The sequence below is a fragment of the Myotis daubentonii genome, chromosome 4 (genome assembly GCF_963259705.1).
Source record: "Myotis daubentonii chromosome 4, mMyoDau2.1, whole genome shotgun sequence".
NCBI lineage: Eukaryota > Metazoa > Chordata > Mammalia > Chiroptera > Vespertilionidae > Myotis > Myotis daubentonii.
Window position 1 is genome coordinate 109,863,788 of NC_081843.1, and position 12,917 is coordinate 109,876,704.

Below are 12,917 nucleotides of genomic sequence, written 5' to 3' on the forward strand. Positions count from 1 at the left end.
CAGACAGTCCCGACCCCAGTTTACGGCTAAAGAACTTGAGGCTCAAGGACTTTTGGTACCTTGCTTTGTATTAGTCAGAAAATCAGCAGTAAAGCTGATATATGGTTGTTTATTCTTCTTCTTATTACAATATCACGAAGATGGAATTGTCAAGGACCTGCTCATTTCCTTATAATACCTAACTGTGTAAAATTTTACGTGGTGGGAAATCTCAGTATGTTTCGGCCAGGTTGGAAGTCGGGAGGCAGGAATGCCCACAGAACATCAGCACGGTTGGCATTTAGTTATTACTCATTTATGATCGCCTGGAGCCTAATGGTCAGAGGGGATGGGTATGTTCAAGGCCCATTGACGTCAGTTTTATGTAAAATGCTCCATAGCCCATTGGCCAAATTACCTTGTTCAGCAAGAAAAAACACACACAAAACACCTGGGTTTTAATAGCAGAGATTTTTGTTACCTCCTCGAAGGAAATATCCAAATCTAAGTCGTCTTCAAATCCCTCGTCATCCTCGCTGACTCCCGTGTTCGTTAGATAATGGGGTCCGTAGCGGCCACTTCCCTCCTCCTCGGGGCCTTTGCAGAGAAAAGAAGCACACTGCCGTCAACACGCCCTTCACCCCTCGTCCACCCTAATCCAGTCGCACGCAGCTGTGCCCAAGACACTGGGATGTGGTGGGCACTCAAAAAACTCAACACTGAAGATGAAGGATCATGACCAAAAAGTACAAAACAGGGTTCATCTCATAAGTAATCAAGACAGTGCCAATCAGACCCAGAAAGAGCTGCCATGTTATACCGACAAGACTGGCAAACATGTAAAAGCTGAGCAACAAAAAAACATCACCAAGGATGGGATCAATGGGCACCCATAGTCACTGACGTTAGGCGTGTACGCCATTCTGCAAAACACTTGGCAATGTTTTATAGAGTAGAAAACATTGATTCCTTTGGGCCCAGCAATCTTACCCTAACGTACAAAACCTGGAAACACATGTACTGGGAGACATGCAAAACATGTTCATAGCATTAGAATTTGTAACAGAAAACAAGATCTCACATTTGTTATGTATAATATCTCTCAAGAGAGAATAAACGAATTATGGTGTCTCTACAGAGAGGAAGACTACGTAGCAGGGGAAATGAATGAATGAGCATTTAATAATGCATCAGCATGGCTTCCTCTCACATCATTTCACATTAGAAATACAAGTCGCAAAAATAAAACAAAAACAAACACAAACACAAAACACATCCAGAGTAATGCCATTTATATAAAAGTCAACAGCAAGCAGACCTTAATATATTATGTAATAAGAATACATAGATATGTAGTTTAAATGATTAAGACAGTGACAAAAAATACCCGTGGAAGGTTAGGAGAAGGACGTGCAGGAGGCATTCCAGGGCCTTCAAGAATGCTCTCTAATATTCTATTCATTAAGACAGGTGTTGGGTACATGTGAGTGTTCATATTAGGCTTATATGTTTTATATATGTTTTTCTAAAAAAGTCCCTGGCCAAAGTTGCAGGCTCGATCCCCAGTGTGGGGCATGCGGGAGGCAGCCAATCAATGATTCTCTCTCATTATTGATGTTTCTATCTCTCTCTCCCTTTCCCTTCCTCTCTGAAATACATACATACATATGTGTGTATGTGTATGTGTATTTTATATGCCAATTGTTTTTCAGACATTGTTTCTGTTACTCCTCATGAAATCCTCTGAAATTGGCGTTATTACTCCCATTTTACCATGTGGGGATTTAAACTCAGAAAGATGAAAGAACTTGCTTAGAGGCATAGAGATGGTAGATGGCAAAGCTAGAATTTATCCTTGGAATCTCTTTGATTGCAAATTGTGTCTTCAGATTCCCCCCACTCCCGCCCCCCCCTCCTCCTTCAAAAGTCTTAGCACACAAGCTGGTCTACCAGTTGACTCCTGAATAAAGACTTTGCCCAGTGCTCTTCTCCACATTGCCCTCCTGTTCCCTCTTCTACCTCCTTCTGCATAGCCTCCCATTTCTCCAGCTACACACATTCTGTGGAGACCACGGGGCATCATCCAAAGATCCAAAGCAAGTGATGGTTTAAGAAGAAAACATCAGACTCTTTTGGAGAAGAAATGGTGACTCCACAAAAGATGGAGCTGCTGAGACCTGTAGGACACTCCTCCTCCTCCTCCTCCTGGGTGGGGCTGCCCACACACCGACATTTGCCCCTGAGTGTAAGCTCACACTCAGCTCCCATAGCTTGATGAAATCAATAGACGATTAAGATAGTAGTTATACCTTCTGAACTCCCGGCCTCAGAATATTGCCCTGGTGTTTCCCAACTTGGCTGTGAACCCCTTGAGGGCAGACCCATACTTCAGACTGTTGTTATTCCTTCCCATCCTCCGCTTAACTAACATGTCACATAGTCACCAACGACCAAGGTCTCCACCCGACACTCCTGCGATGCTCCACAGCACGGTGGACCCTGTCTGTCCGTCCTGGCCCAGTGGGACACGCGTGGAGAGGAAGCCTTCCATGGTGAGACTTTGCCCCCAAATCCAAAGACATTCCCTCAAAACTGCCACCGTTCCCATCCCTTCCCCCTACTCAGTCTAGAAGCTTAGTATTGAAAGAGACATTAGATACCTCCCAGTCACAGCTTCTCATTTCAGAGTGAACTGAGGCCACAGAAGGAGAAGTGGTGTCCTGCCCCCTAACCCATCCTAGCAAGTCCTTCTTAAAGGAAAGTCCTTTGAGAAAAGGACCTGGACGTGTGGCTGCAGGTACCAAATGGCACCATGAGGAGAATGGAAATGGCTCGATTCTGCTCATCTTGACAAGTAAAATAAAGCACCTATGACTCAGTGGATAAAAGCTGCTCTGTTTCAGCACTGTATAGAACGTATCTCCTAGAAACCAGAAGTTCCTTCTCAGTTTGGGGACAGAGAGACTGTGAGATAAGAGCGGGGAAAGGAATATGGAATTACCAAGACTCAGAGTCCAAGACATTTTGACTTTTGTAGCCAGACCTTAGCGATCAGCTACTAGTCCATTGTACAGAGGAGTAAACTGCTGCTCGGAGTCCATGGGACTGGCCCAGAGAGGCAGCTCATTGGCGGCAGAGCTGATCTGGAATTCTGGACTCCCGGTGCTGTCCTCAAGTACTCTTTGCAGCATCTCAAACTCCGCATCTCTCACACTAACCCAGGCTAACAGTCACTTTCCAGTTTTGATCGGAAGGAAATGTGTCCAGGGAGGACCAGGCGCAGCATGACCGGGAGACGCCAGGAACCCAGCTTGCGGCTGCTGGGTCCTGCCGGGCCTGCTGCCTCAGATCTCAGACCCAGCACTGACATGAAGCTTTTACTCACACTATTTCTTAGTGAAGACAGAACGTGCAGTCCAAGCCAGCGATAAGAATTCTGCCAGTAGCCTGGGGCTATTATAATTAAAGGGCATAACTTATCTCTTTAGACTTAGCACTTTGTTAATTAGGAAAAGAGAACATTAAAAGGGAGGCATTTATTTAGAACCAGAACAGTCAAACCATGGACTGAATGCAAAACAAGTTCAAGGGTACTGCGCTATAAGAAAAACGAATGCACAAAATGCAAATTTCTATTCATAAATTAAGGATGGCTTTTATCCTACAAAACCTGTGTTTGTTTGTCTAAAGCAGGGGTGGGCAAACTTTTTGACTCGAGGGCCACAATGGGTTCTTAAACTGGACCGGAGGGCCGGAACAAAAGCATGGATGGAGTGTTTGTGTGAACTAATATAAATTCAAAGTAAACATCATTACATAAAAGGGTATGGTCTTTTTTTTTTTTTTAGTTTTATTCATTTCAAACGGGCCGGATCCAGCCCGCGGGCCGTAGTTTGCCCATGGCTGGTAAAGGCATCTCAACCATTTCAAGTGGCTCCAAACTAATTCTAAAGGGCTCCCAGGGCTCTGAGAGTCTGTGCCCTATCGCCACCTGCTGGGCTACTTGGAAACTGCCGCCATCTGGGGGTGCCTCTTCCTGCTTGCTCCTGAGGAGCATTTGTGGGTCATTCCCTAATGGACCACTGGCTGGTGACCACTGCTCCAAAGGTTTCCTTATGTAGCTGATCCTCAGAATCCGTTGGGCTCTGGAATCCCTCATGACTGTGTGATCCAGACGACTGCTGGGGGCAACTTTCCACTGGGCCGGAATGGGCAAGCATTCACATTTGTAAACGTGGTGGACACTAGGATTAGAGTCACAGGTCTCTGCTCTCCACGCAGGTGGGAACGAGCAGCTGGAACCACCAAAACGTCCAATAGGAGACCCGAGCTTAAACAATGGGTAGTTTCGTCCTCATAGCAGATGGCTTTTTTCTTCTGGTAAAAAACAACAACTCTCAAACGTGTGCTTAACTATGGATAGTACTTACCAAAATACTAAAGGTTAGGCTAGCAGGTAAGAGACGTGGTGTCAAATGCCACCCACATTGCCAATGGCTGTGCACACTAGTCCCTCCATCAATAAAAGCAGAGAACGGTACCATCCTGACCCACTGTGCTCCGTGGAGATAGCGAAAGGGGGAATAAGAACCTGGACAAGCCAAAGGACAAACCAGGACACTGCCGAGCGGCCCCGCTCTGCGTGCAATAGTGAAACGAGCTAAATGCCCATCGATAAAGAATTAGTAAATAAATGGGGTAGAGCTTTATAATGGAATGCACCATGGTTATTAAAATTAATGTGTTAGGCCTGTATTTACTTATATTCAGAGACGTAGATAGCATTTTGTTATACAAAAAAGTACACATGTACTATGACCTTATCGTTAGATTAAGAACAATTCTGTAAGATTATATATCAAATTGTGAGTAGCGGTTATGCCGGGATGCTGAGATCAGACATAGTTTTTATTTTTTGCACTTTTGTATGTTGTTTGTACTTTTTTTTCTAATAATAAGTATGGATTACGTTTTCTATTTAGAGACTACAAAAGAGTTTTTCTGATTTGGGATTATTAGGACGGCTTCCTTCATTGGCCTCCCTGCTCTTGCCCCTGCCCCTCTGGCGTCCTGCCTTCACAAACCAGTGAGAGGGAATTTGCTGAAACCTGATCAAGCGCCTCCCTCCACCCTCCACCCATCTTCCGGTCTTCCCATCTCTCTTTGAGCTAGAGCAAAGTCCAGTGGCCTCCTGTGGCCTCCTAGGTCCTAATCAGCCACCACCAACTGTGACCTCATCTCCTTCCACTCTTCTCCCTCGGAGGACCTACCAATCTGGCCACACAGACCTCCCTTCCCCCCCCCCCCAACAAGGGCCGCCCCAGGATGCACCTGCGTCAGGACCCCGGCATCTGCCTGCAACGCTCCTCCCACAAAGGGCTGGCTGGCTGGCTGGCTGGCTGGCTAGGTAGGAAGATAATTGATCCAGGATCTACCCAGAGAGGCCACCCTGTTCTTCTGGCTCAAATGTCACCTTCTCAGGAGGCTTTCTTTCTCTGACTGCCCGTCACCTTCCCTGTTTTGTTTTCTCCCTCTGCCATGCTATCTACATGTTTAGATTTATCTGTTCTCTGTCTGTCCACATGGCTAGAACGTGAGCTCTGTGAGGTCAGGGTTCCTTTTGTCAGTCTTGTTCACGGCTGAATTCTCAGCATCTGAAACAGTGCCTGGCACACAGTAGGCACTAAATATTAGTTTGGAAGAATTGATGGATATGGTGTAAAATATCGTGGGAGACTGATTCTTTAGAAAGTGGGACTCCCCCTCACAAGGGAATGGCAGCCTGGGTTCTGCCCAGGACCTGCCCTGGGGTGACCTTGAGAAGGCTGCCAGGTCACTCGGGCCTGCTTCCTCACGGGCTGACTGAGGCAGTCCTTCCCAGCTCTGAGTTCACAAACCCTCAACCAACAGCATTCGACTGTGAGCTCTGACGATGTCCTACGTTCATTGTAATATGCTCAACAGGCAAAGATGAATGAGATAAGGTCTATGCCTAAGTCTATAAGAGTGAAGGACCAAAACATGATTCATGGTTTTGGAACCGACATAAAAGGCACCATTCTCTTACTTATAGGAGATGATACTATTGCCGATGCCCCCAGAGCCACCCTCCTCTTCTCCACTGCGTCCTGGGCCCCCGGAGACTGACCTATCTGGCTCGCACTGTGCTCTGCCCATCGGGAAGCCCCTGCAGGAGGCGGGAGGAGGGAGGAAAATGAGTCAGAGCAACCTCCATCCTAAGAGATTGTCACTGGACACGTGTCCGAAAGTCACAGCCCTTGCCCGATGGCCCTCCCTGTCTGTCTCCAGAAGCTGGTAATTGCTTCCTCTTCACTTCCTGGCGCCTGTCAGAACTTGTGCAAATAGTCCCTTCGCTAACCTCATTTCAAATGACCCAACTGCGCGTGCCTCTGTTTCCTGCCAGGAGCCTGATGACACCTGAAATCATTAGGAAAGCCGTCTCTTCTCCCAGGGTTGTCTCTGACCTGGACATGTTTGTACCTATTTGTTCCACGTTTGGCTGCATAATTGGATGAGATCCAGCTGACCTGGCCAGCAGGCCTGTGTCCCTCCTGTGCGTCTCTCACTGTGTCCTCCCATATGTCTGTCACTGTGCGCCCCACCCCCACCCCGGACGTCTCTCGCTGTGTTGGGCTGATTCCCTATAACTTCTCTGAGCTAACCCAGGACTGTGGCCCATCCGAGAGCCTAAGTGATCTAGGAGCTGGGATGCTAAGACAACATCTGAATGGAGGATTGTGGAAAAGCAGTAAGTGCCCCCACGGGAAGGGCAGTAACGATTAACCATGGAATGAGGAGTCCAAGAGAAAGAGAACAAAACGGGTAACAAGAAAATGGACGGAAACAAAGGAAAAATCGTTAACGCTTGTGTGAACTCACGTCAACATATTAATGTGTACAGATCCATTGAGACAGGGAGGAGTAAGCATGCGGCCCACCCGGCGGCTGGCTGATTGACAGGGGCTGCGGCTGACCCAGAGCACCGCAAATGCCTTTTGTTTGGGAAATTATATTTGCTTCCCATTTGCCTTAGTCTCTCTCCCCTAACTAGCCAGAGGGGGTAAGATCTCGGTGTACTGATTCTAAGTAACTGCCTGGTGATGGAAGACGTAGAAGGCCTCAGAGGAGCAAGAAACAGGTAGCCGGCGTTTAAACAGCAAAGTGAATCATTTCCTTCAGAGCCAATAAAGTGTGGGAACAGGCTGTCACCCAGATTTACACGTGTGGAGGCTGCAGCAGGTGCAGAATCGAGGGCTGTGAGCGCGCCCGGATGCAAAGTCAGACCCGAAGTTATGTCTGCGTCGAGCTGCACACTTAGAATGCAGACTGCCGAGGCGCTGAGTGAAACAAACGACTTGTTCTTCCTCCGTCTCCTCGTTCGTCTCACCTTCCGGAGATTTACAAATCCACGAGCTCGCCGATTTATGGGCCTACTTATTCCAAGCTCCCGGAGCAATGCCGAGGAAGCAAGCCCTCCCTCCGCTCCTCTCCCGGCCGCAAGAGCAGCACAGACCTGCCTGAAAACCCTTGGCTCGCAGGCTCTCCAGGTCTGATACTTGTGTGAGAACATGCGTGTGAATTGCAGGGATACCTTTCAAGGTGACAATTTCATTCATATGCACGAACTGATTCCTTCCAAGTTTGGCAAAATTGCTACCCATAAGAGGATTCCCCGCATTTCCTGGAGACCCTCCTGAGTTCAGCTAACGATGCCCCAGAGGCCAAATCTGACTGCCACCTGCTTTGTACTGTTGAAAGGTCACGACCCAAGACGCAGCCGCTCCTGCCGGGCGCCACCCCAGCAAACGCATGCTCAGGGTCCCTGCAGATGCTCCGCTGGACCAGAGCCACCGGCTGTGTGCCAGCCAATCCGCAAACGCCAAGCCAGCTCAGCACTGCACAATTTCCCCCTTCCTTAGCCACTTTCTGCTTCTCCCTCTCTTGTTCTTTATCCTGTAAGCTCCCTGCTTCTGCCCAGCTTCCTTCCAGTTCTAGGGACCTTTGAGAATGGAGACTGCCTGCTCCAGGCAGTGTGGGATAAACTTGGCTTTTATCACCTAAACTTGAGGCCTGGGTGCACAAAATTCTTGCACTTGGGGGGAGGTCCCCCATGGGGAGCGGGCCTAAACCGTCAGTTGGACATCCTTAGTGCTGCTGTGGAGGCAGGAGAGGCTCCCACCACCTCACGGCTTCTGGCTGAGCAGTGCTCCCTCTGTGGGAGAGCACTGCCCATCAGGGGGCAGCTTCTGCATTGAGCGTCTGCCCCCTGGTGGTCAGTGCACATCATAGCGACTGGTCATTCTGGCGTTCAGTCTATTTGCATATTAGCCTTTTATTATATACGATTGTCTTCTTTAATCATTTAACAATGCAGGAGTCAAAAATCTAGTTTTCACATTCTTAAATGGTTGAAAAAAGGGTTTGAAAAGATAAAATCTTTTGTAACACATGAAAACCATATGAAATATACATCTCAGTGTCCACTGATAAAGTTTTATTGGAACATGGGCACACACATTATTTATCGTCTGTGGCTGCTTCCACGCAGAGGTGCCTGAAAATCCCAACAGAGTAACTATGGCGCCCTCCTCAGAAAAATGTGCTGCCCCTCGTCTAAGTGAATGGTTCTTTGTGGGAGGTTAAAAATAAAAAGCAAACACACACATTAAAACAGCGGTACACACTAACTATGGGGTTTTCCTCCCCGACCCCCTTTCTGGCTGATCCAGGATGTGCTTGCATAATGAGTTATAAAATTTTATTGTGCCTTGCAGTTTGGATTCTCTGATGTCTTTTAAATCTGCAACCTTCTTTTTTCTTTTTAAGAAAAAAATATTATTTTATTGATTTCAGAGAGAGGAAGAGGGAGGGAGAGATAGAAACATCAATGATGCGAGAGAATCATCGATCAGCTGCCTCCTGCACGCCCCCTACTGGGGATTGGGCCCAAAACCCAGGCATGTGCCCTGATCTGGAATCGAACCATGACCTCCTGGTTCATAGGTCGACACTCAACCACTGAGCCACACCAGTCTGACCAAATGTGCAGCCTTCTGAAACTAACCAACCACCTAAAACCCAGTCCCTCTCTGATTGCTTCCTACCTGCCCCCCGCCCCCCAGAGCCTGCCACCACCTTCTGTCCCCACTTCCTCCCCCTCTGCTCACTGCTGCAGCCAATTCAGAAGCTCTCATTCATCACCAGGAGAGAGGACATCTACTTTGTGGCTACTTAGTGACAACATCTACCCAGGAACCCAAGCAAACGGAGCTAGTCTCTGGGGAGATGTTAAGGCAATTACAAACAAGGGCCCAAAGCTCAGAGCAAGACTGGGTAAATGCCAGATTCACACATGGACACTTGTGGGGCACAGGATATAAACAGACATACAACCAGCAAAAGCTGAAGAGCGACGTCTGAGTAAGGAAGGTAGAGAGAAGAAAAGTGGGGTAAAGGTGGGGATGGGGGGGGGGGGCGGGGGGCGGGGAACATTGTGGAGTCAGGGTTAGTGTAGAAATTTGATTGCTTTGAGCCAGGCTCGGTTTGTCTCAGTTCAGTAGAAGAAGGAGTTTCTGAAACTGTTGAAGAAATTGGATTGTGGGGTGAATACAGCAAAAACCAAACAAACCAAGCATCTCTGAGGCTCTGAGACCATAATCAGACCTATTAGGACTAGAGGGGAAATTTAGTGTAGAAATGATAAAGCTTATTTTAATGGTCAAGACATAGCACAGGAGCAAAACAAGGGCTTGGTTAGAAAGTGTCTCTCTTCCTCACTTACACTCTTGATCGCCGGGATTTCTCTCAAACGCCTCTTTGCCACCTTCATTGCCTTGAACTTTAGTCCCCAGGGATTCGCTTTCTCCTGTCCGTCCTTCTGTCCTCCCTCCCTCCTTTATTTACTTTGTTTTTATTGGTGTCACAATTCTGGGAGTTCGACTTTGCTTATAAACTTTGCCTTTGGTGCAACCCAAAGGTTTCTAGACCAACTTTCTCCTCCCATCTCCTCTGAATTCCCCAGACAGTAGCAGCGGAAAGTTATCCGGCCCCTAATAGGAGTCCCTGTGTTAAGTCATATTCAGCCGTTCACGTACTCAATCAATATTTATTGAGCTCCTGCTTTGTTCAGGGTGTTGGGAACACAACCTTGAACAAGGCATTCCAACTCCAGTTGGAGCTTATACGGGAGGGTCGATACAGATAATAAATAGCTTCAGGCAGTGAAAGGGCTACAGAGTAGGTCAAGCAGGAAATGGGGCCGGGGTAACAGTGAGAGGGAAGCCTGCCTGAGGGGTGGTCATGGGAGGATCTGGGGAGGGCGAGTTCCAGCAGAGAAAACAGGGTGCAAACGTCCCCAGGTGGGGAAGAGAAAAGTGACTTTTGAGAGGAAGAAAAGAACACTTCCTACTGGGCACTGCCCTGCGGGCACCGATTTCCCTTCTCTCTGACTGTATCTGAGCATAGAACACAAGAGTTTAAGTGGTTTAGGGAGCCAGGATGAGATAACCTTTCAGGGACGGTTGTTATGATCCTAAAGCTGGTCACACATGTGAGTTGTTTTTCATTTCATTTCATGTGTCTTTGGTAAAAATAAAACGCTTTCTGACGTCTGCCCTTTCTATTATTTATAGTTCACATTTGTATTACTCGTTCCATCCTTCTTGGCTCCCAGAGAATAAGTGGCTGCCTGGTGGGGCAAACACATGTCCTACCAAGCCACGCGTGGACCCATGTCGGTGAGGTTCCACAGGGCCCTCTGTTCTGATCGGCTAACCTATAAAATCAATCATGGGGATAAAAGAATGCCATGAAACACTGAGGCAAATTATAATGTTGTTGGTATTCCTGAAAAAATCGAGCAGGATAGGGTGAGGGACCGGATCGTGTTTCCTAACAGAATGGGTGCTGGGAGGACCGTCTCCAGTACAAGGATGGACGTAAACACAGGTAGCATCACTACTGGTCAAGGTCAGTGAAATGCTCCATTTCTCACTTGAAAACACGGACACTAAAACATCCTGGGATCTTCGTCCTTGTACAGTGACTTTGTGGAGCTAGGATGGGGATGCTGGGATGCCTAGCAACACTCCAGCAAAGCCTTCAAACCCTCCTCCCTCCTCACTGGGCTGGGCGCTAACGGAGGAAAACGCTGGCCCTGGCTTTCGGTAACCACTGACACAAAAGCTACTGAGCTCTACCAGCGGCCCCATTGAGCAATTAAGCTGCTAATAGGGTCTGGCATGAATAGGTCCCGGGAAGTCAATGCTTGTTAGTAAGAGAGCGGAAGTGTTATTTTTCCTTTGGAAGGAGGAGGGCGTAGGCTAAAATAGGCAAGGGAAGTCCAGTGATTGGCTGCATCCAGGGTGGGATCTAAGGTTCCCATTGGGCACTCTGCCTCAGTAGTCAACCTGAACATTCTGTACTGAAGTTCACTGTTTAGGGAGCAAAAGGGGCATCACAGCAAAAAAAAAAAAACAACCAGGTATGAAGGACCCTGAGGTGGGGAGGAAGAGGAGCAATGAGTGGGAAAACCCAACGGGTAGAAATACTGTTCTCACAAATTCCTTCAAGGCCACGTTCAAACGATTTACCACTGTTTGGACTAGGATCTAACCAATCAGAAGAGCTGCTGGCTGCAAGGCTGCAACATCCCGGGGCTATATCGATGAATACTGGGTGAATTCAGGCTGGTATGGATGTACAGTATACCTCACATGTTTTTAAAATATTTTTCAATTCATTTGACAGAGAGAGAGAGAATCATTGATGTGAGAGAAACATCAATTGGCTGCCTCCTGCATGCTCCCTAGTTAGGACGGAGCCTGCAACCCCGGCATGTGCCCTGACCAGGAATCAAACCAGCAACCCTTTGGTGCACAGGACGTTGCCCAACCAACTGAGCCACACTAGCCAGGGCTACCTCACAAGTTTTCAATGAAAAAAAAAATCTTTTAGGTTTGTCCTGTGCTGCCAGAACTTCCCCAGTCCATTTCGTTTAATTGTTGACCTTACCATCCTCATGCTATTGGCATTAGAAGAATAAGAACCACCTTTAATTTGAATCTCACTCAGGGAAGTGGCTTTGCAGGCAGCCAAACCCTAGTTCAAATCCTGCTTTGTAATTTTTATTCTTGGCAAAATCCACAACCCTTCAAAAACTCCATGTGTAAAAACCTCTGGGAAGGGACACCATTCCGCCAGCACAAGGTTGTTTGTGAGGATTAGTATGGGGTTTGCCCGGTAACGTGCTCAGTGTGTGTCTGGCTCACGGGAGACTCTCACAGCGGTAGCTCTGATATCGGAATCTATTGTGATCCAAATAAGTGCTCCTCGGTAATTAGATTTTATATATTGGAAAATGGGTTTGGGAAACAAAATAACAGTCTAAACGAAAAGCAAATAAGCAGTGTGAATGTGCCGGAACCACAGGGGTCTCTAAAACATTGGAAGGGATCATGAGAAAAAAACACAACTGAAATACGGATTACAGTACATTCTTAGTGTCTGTGATTAGGCCATCTAACAAATTCTGTTTCTGTTTTCCTGATGTGAGTAACTGTATATATGTAAAAGCCGTTAAATTACATTTATTTAAGACTATTTCATGATTGAGAGTTTTCACTGAGGCAGCCACCTCCCCTGTGCACAATTACTTTGAAATGATAACATTTTACTTCACACAGGAGACCAACTGTAATGAAACGTTACGTATCTGTTGGGGTGGTGAACACACAATACCGTATACAGATGATGTATTGTAGAACTGTACACTAGAAACCTGTATAATTTTAACCAGTGTCACCCCAATAAATTCAATAAAAAACCACTACACATCTGTAAAGTTCTTTCATATACCTTATCCTACTGAATCCACAAACCAGGACCCACCAAGGGGGCAATGATTACCAGGAACTCCA

At 47.2% G+C, this 12,917-nt stretch overlaps 1 protein-coding gene across 1 annotated transcript in view; it reads right to left on the reverse strand.

The window, feature by feature from the left end:
• The window catches only part of EGFLAM (EGF like, fibronectin type III and laminin G domains), a 129,776-nt gene that overhangs the window by 41,728 nt on the left and 75,131 nt on the right, over positions 1 to 12,917 (reverse strand). The window contains exon 8 of the mRNA XM_059694912.1: positions 461 to 576. Within this exon, the coding sequence (XP_059550895.1) occupies positions 461 to 576 (116 nt within the window). The remainder of the gene's footprint in view (positions 1 to 460; positions 577 to 12,917) is intronic.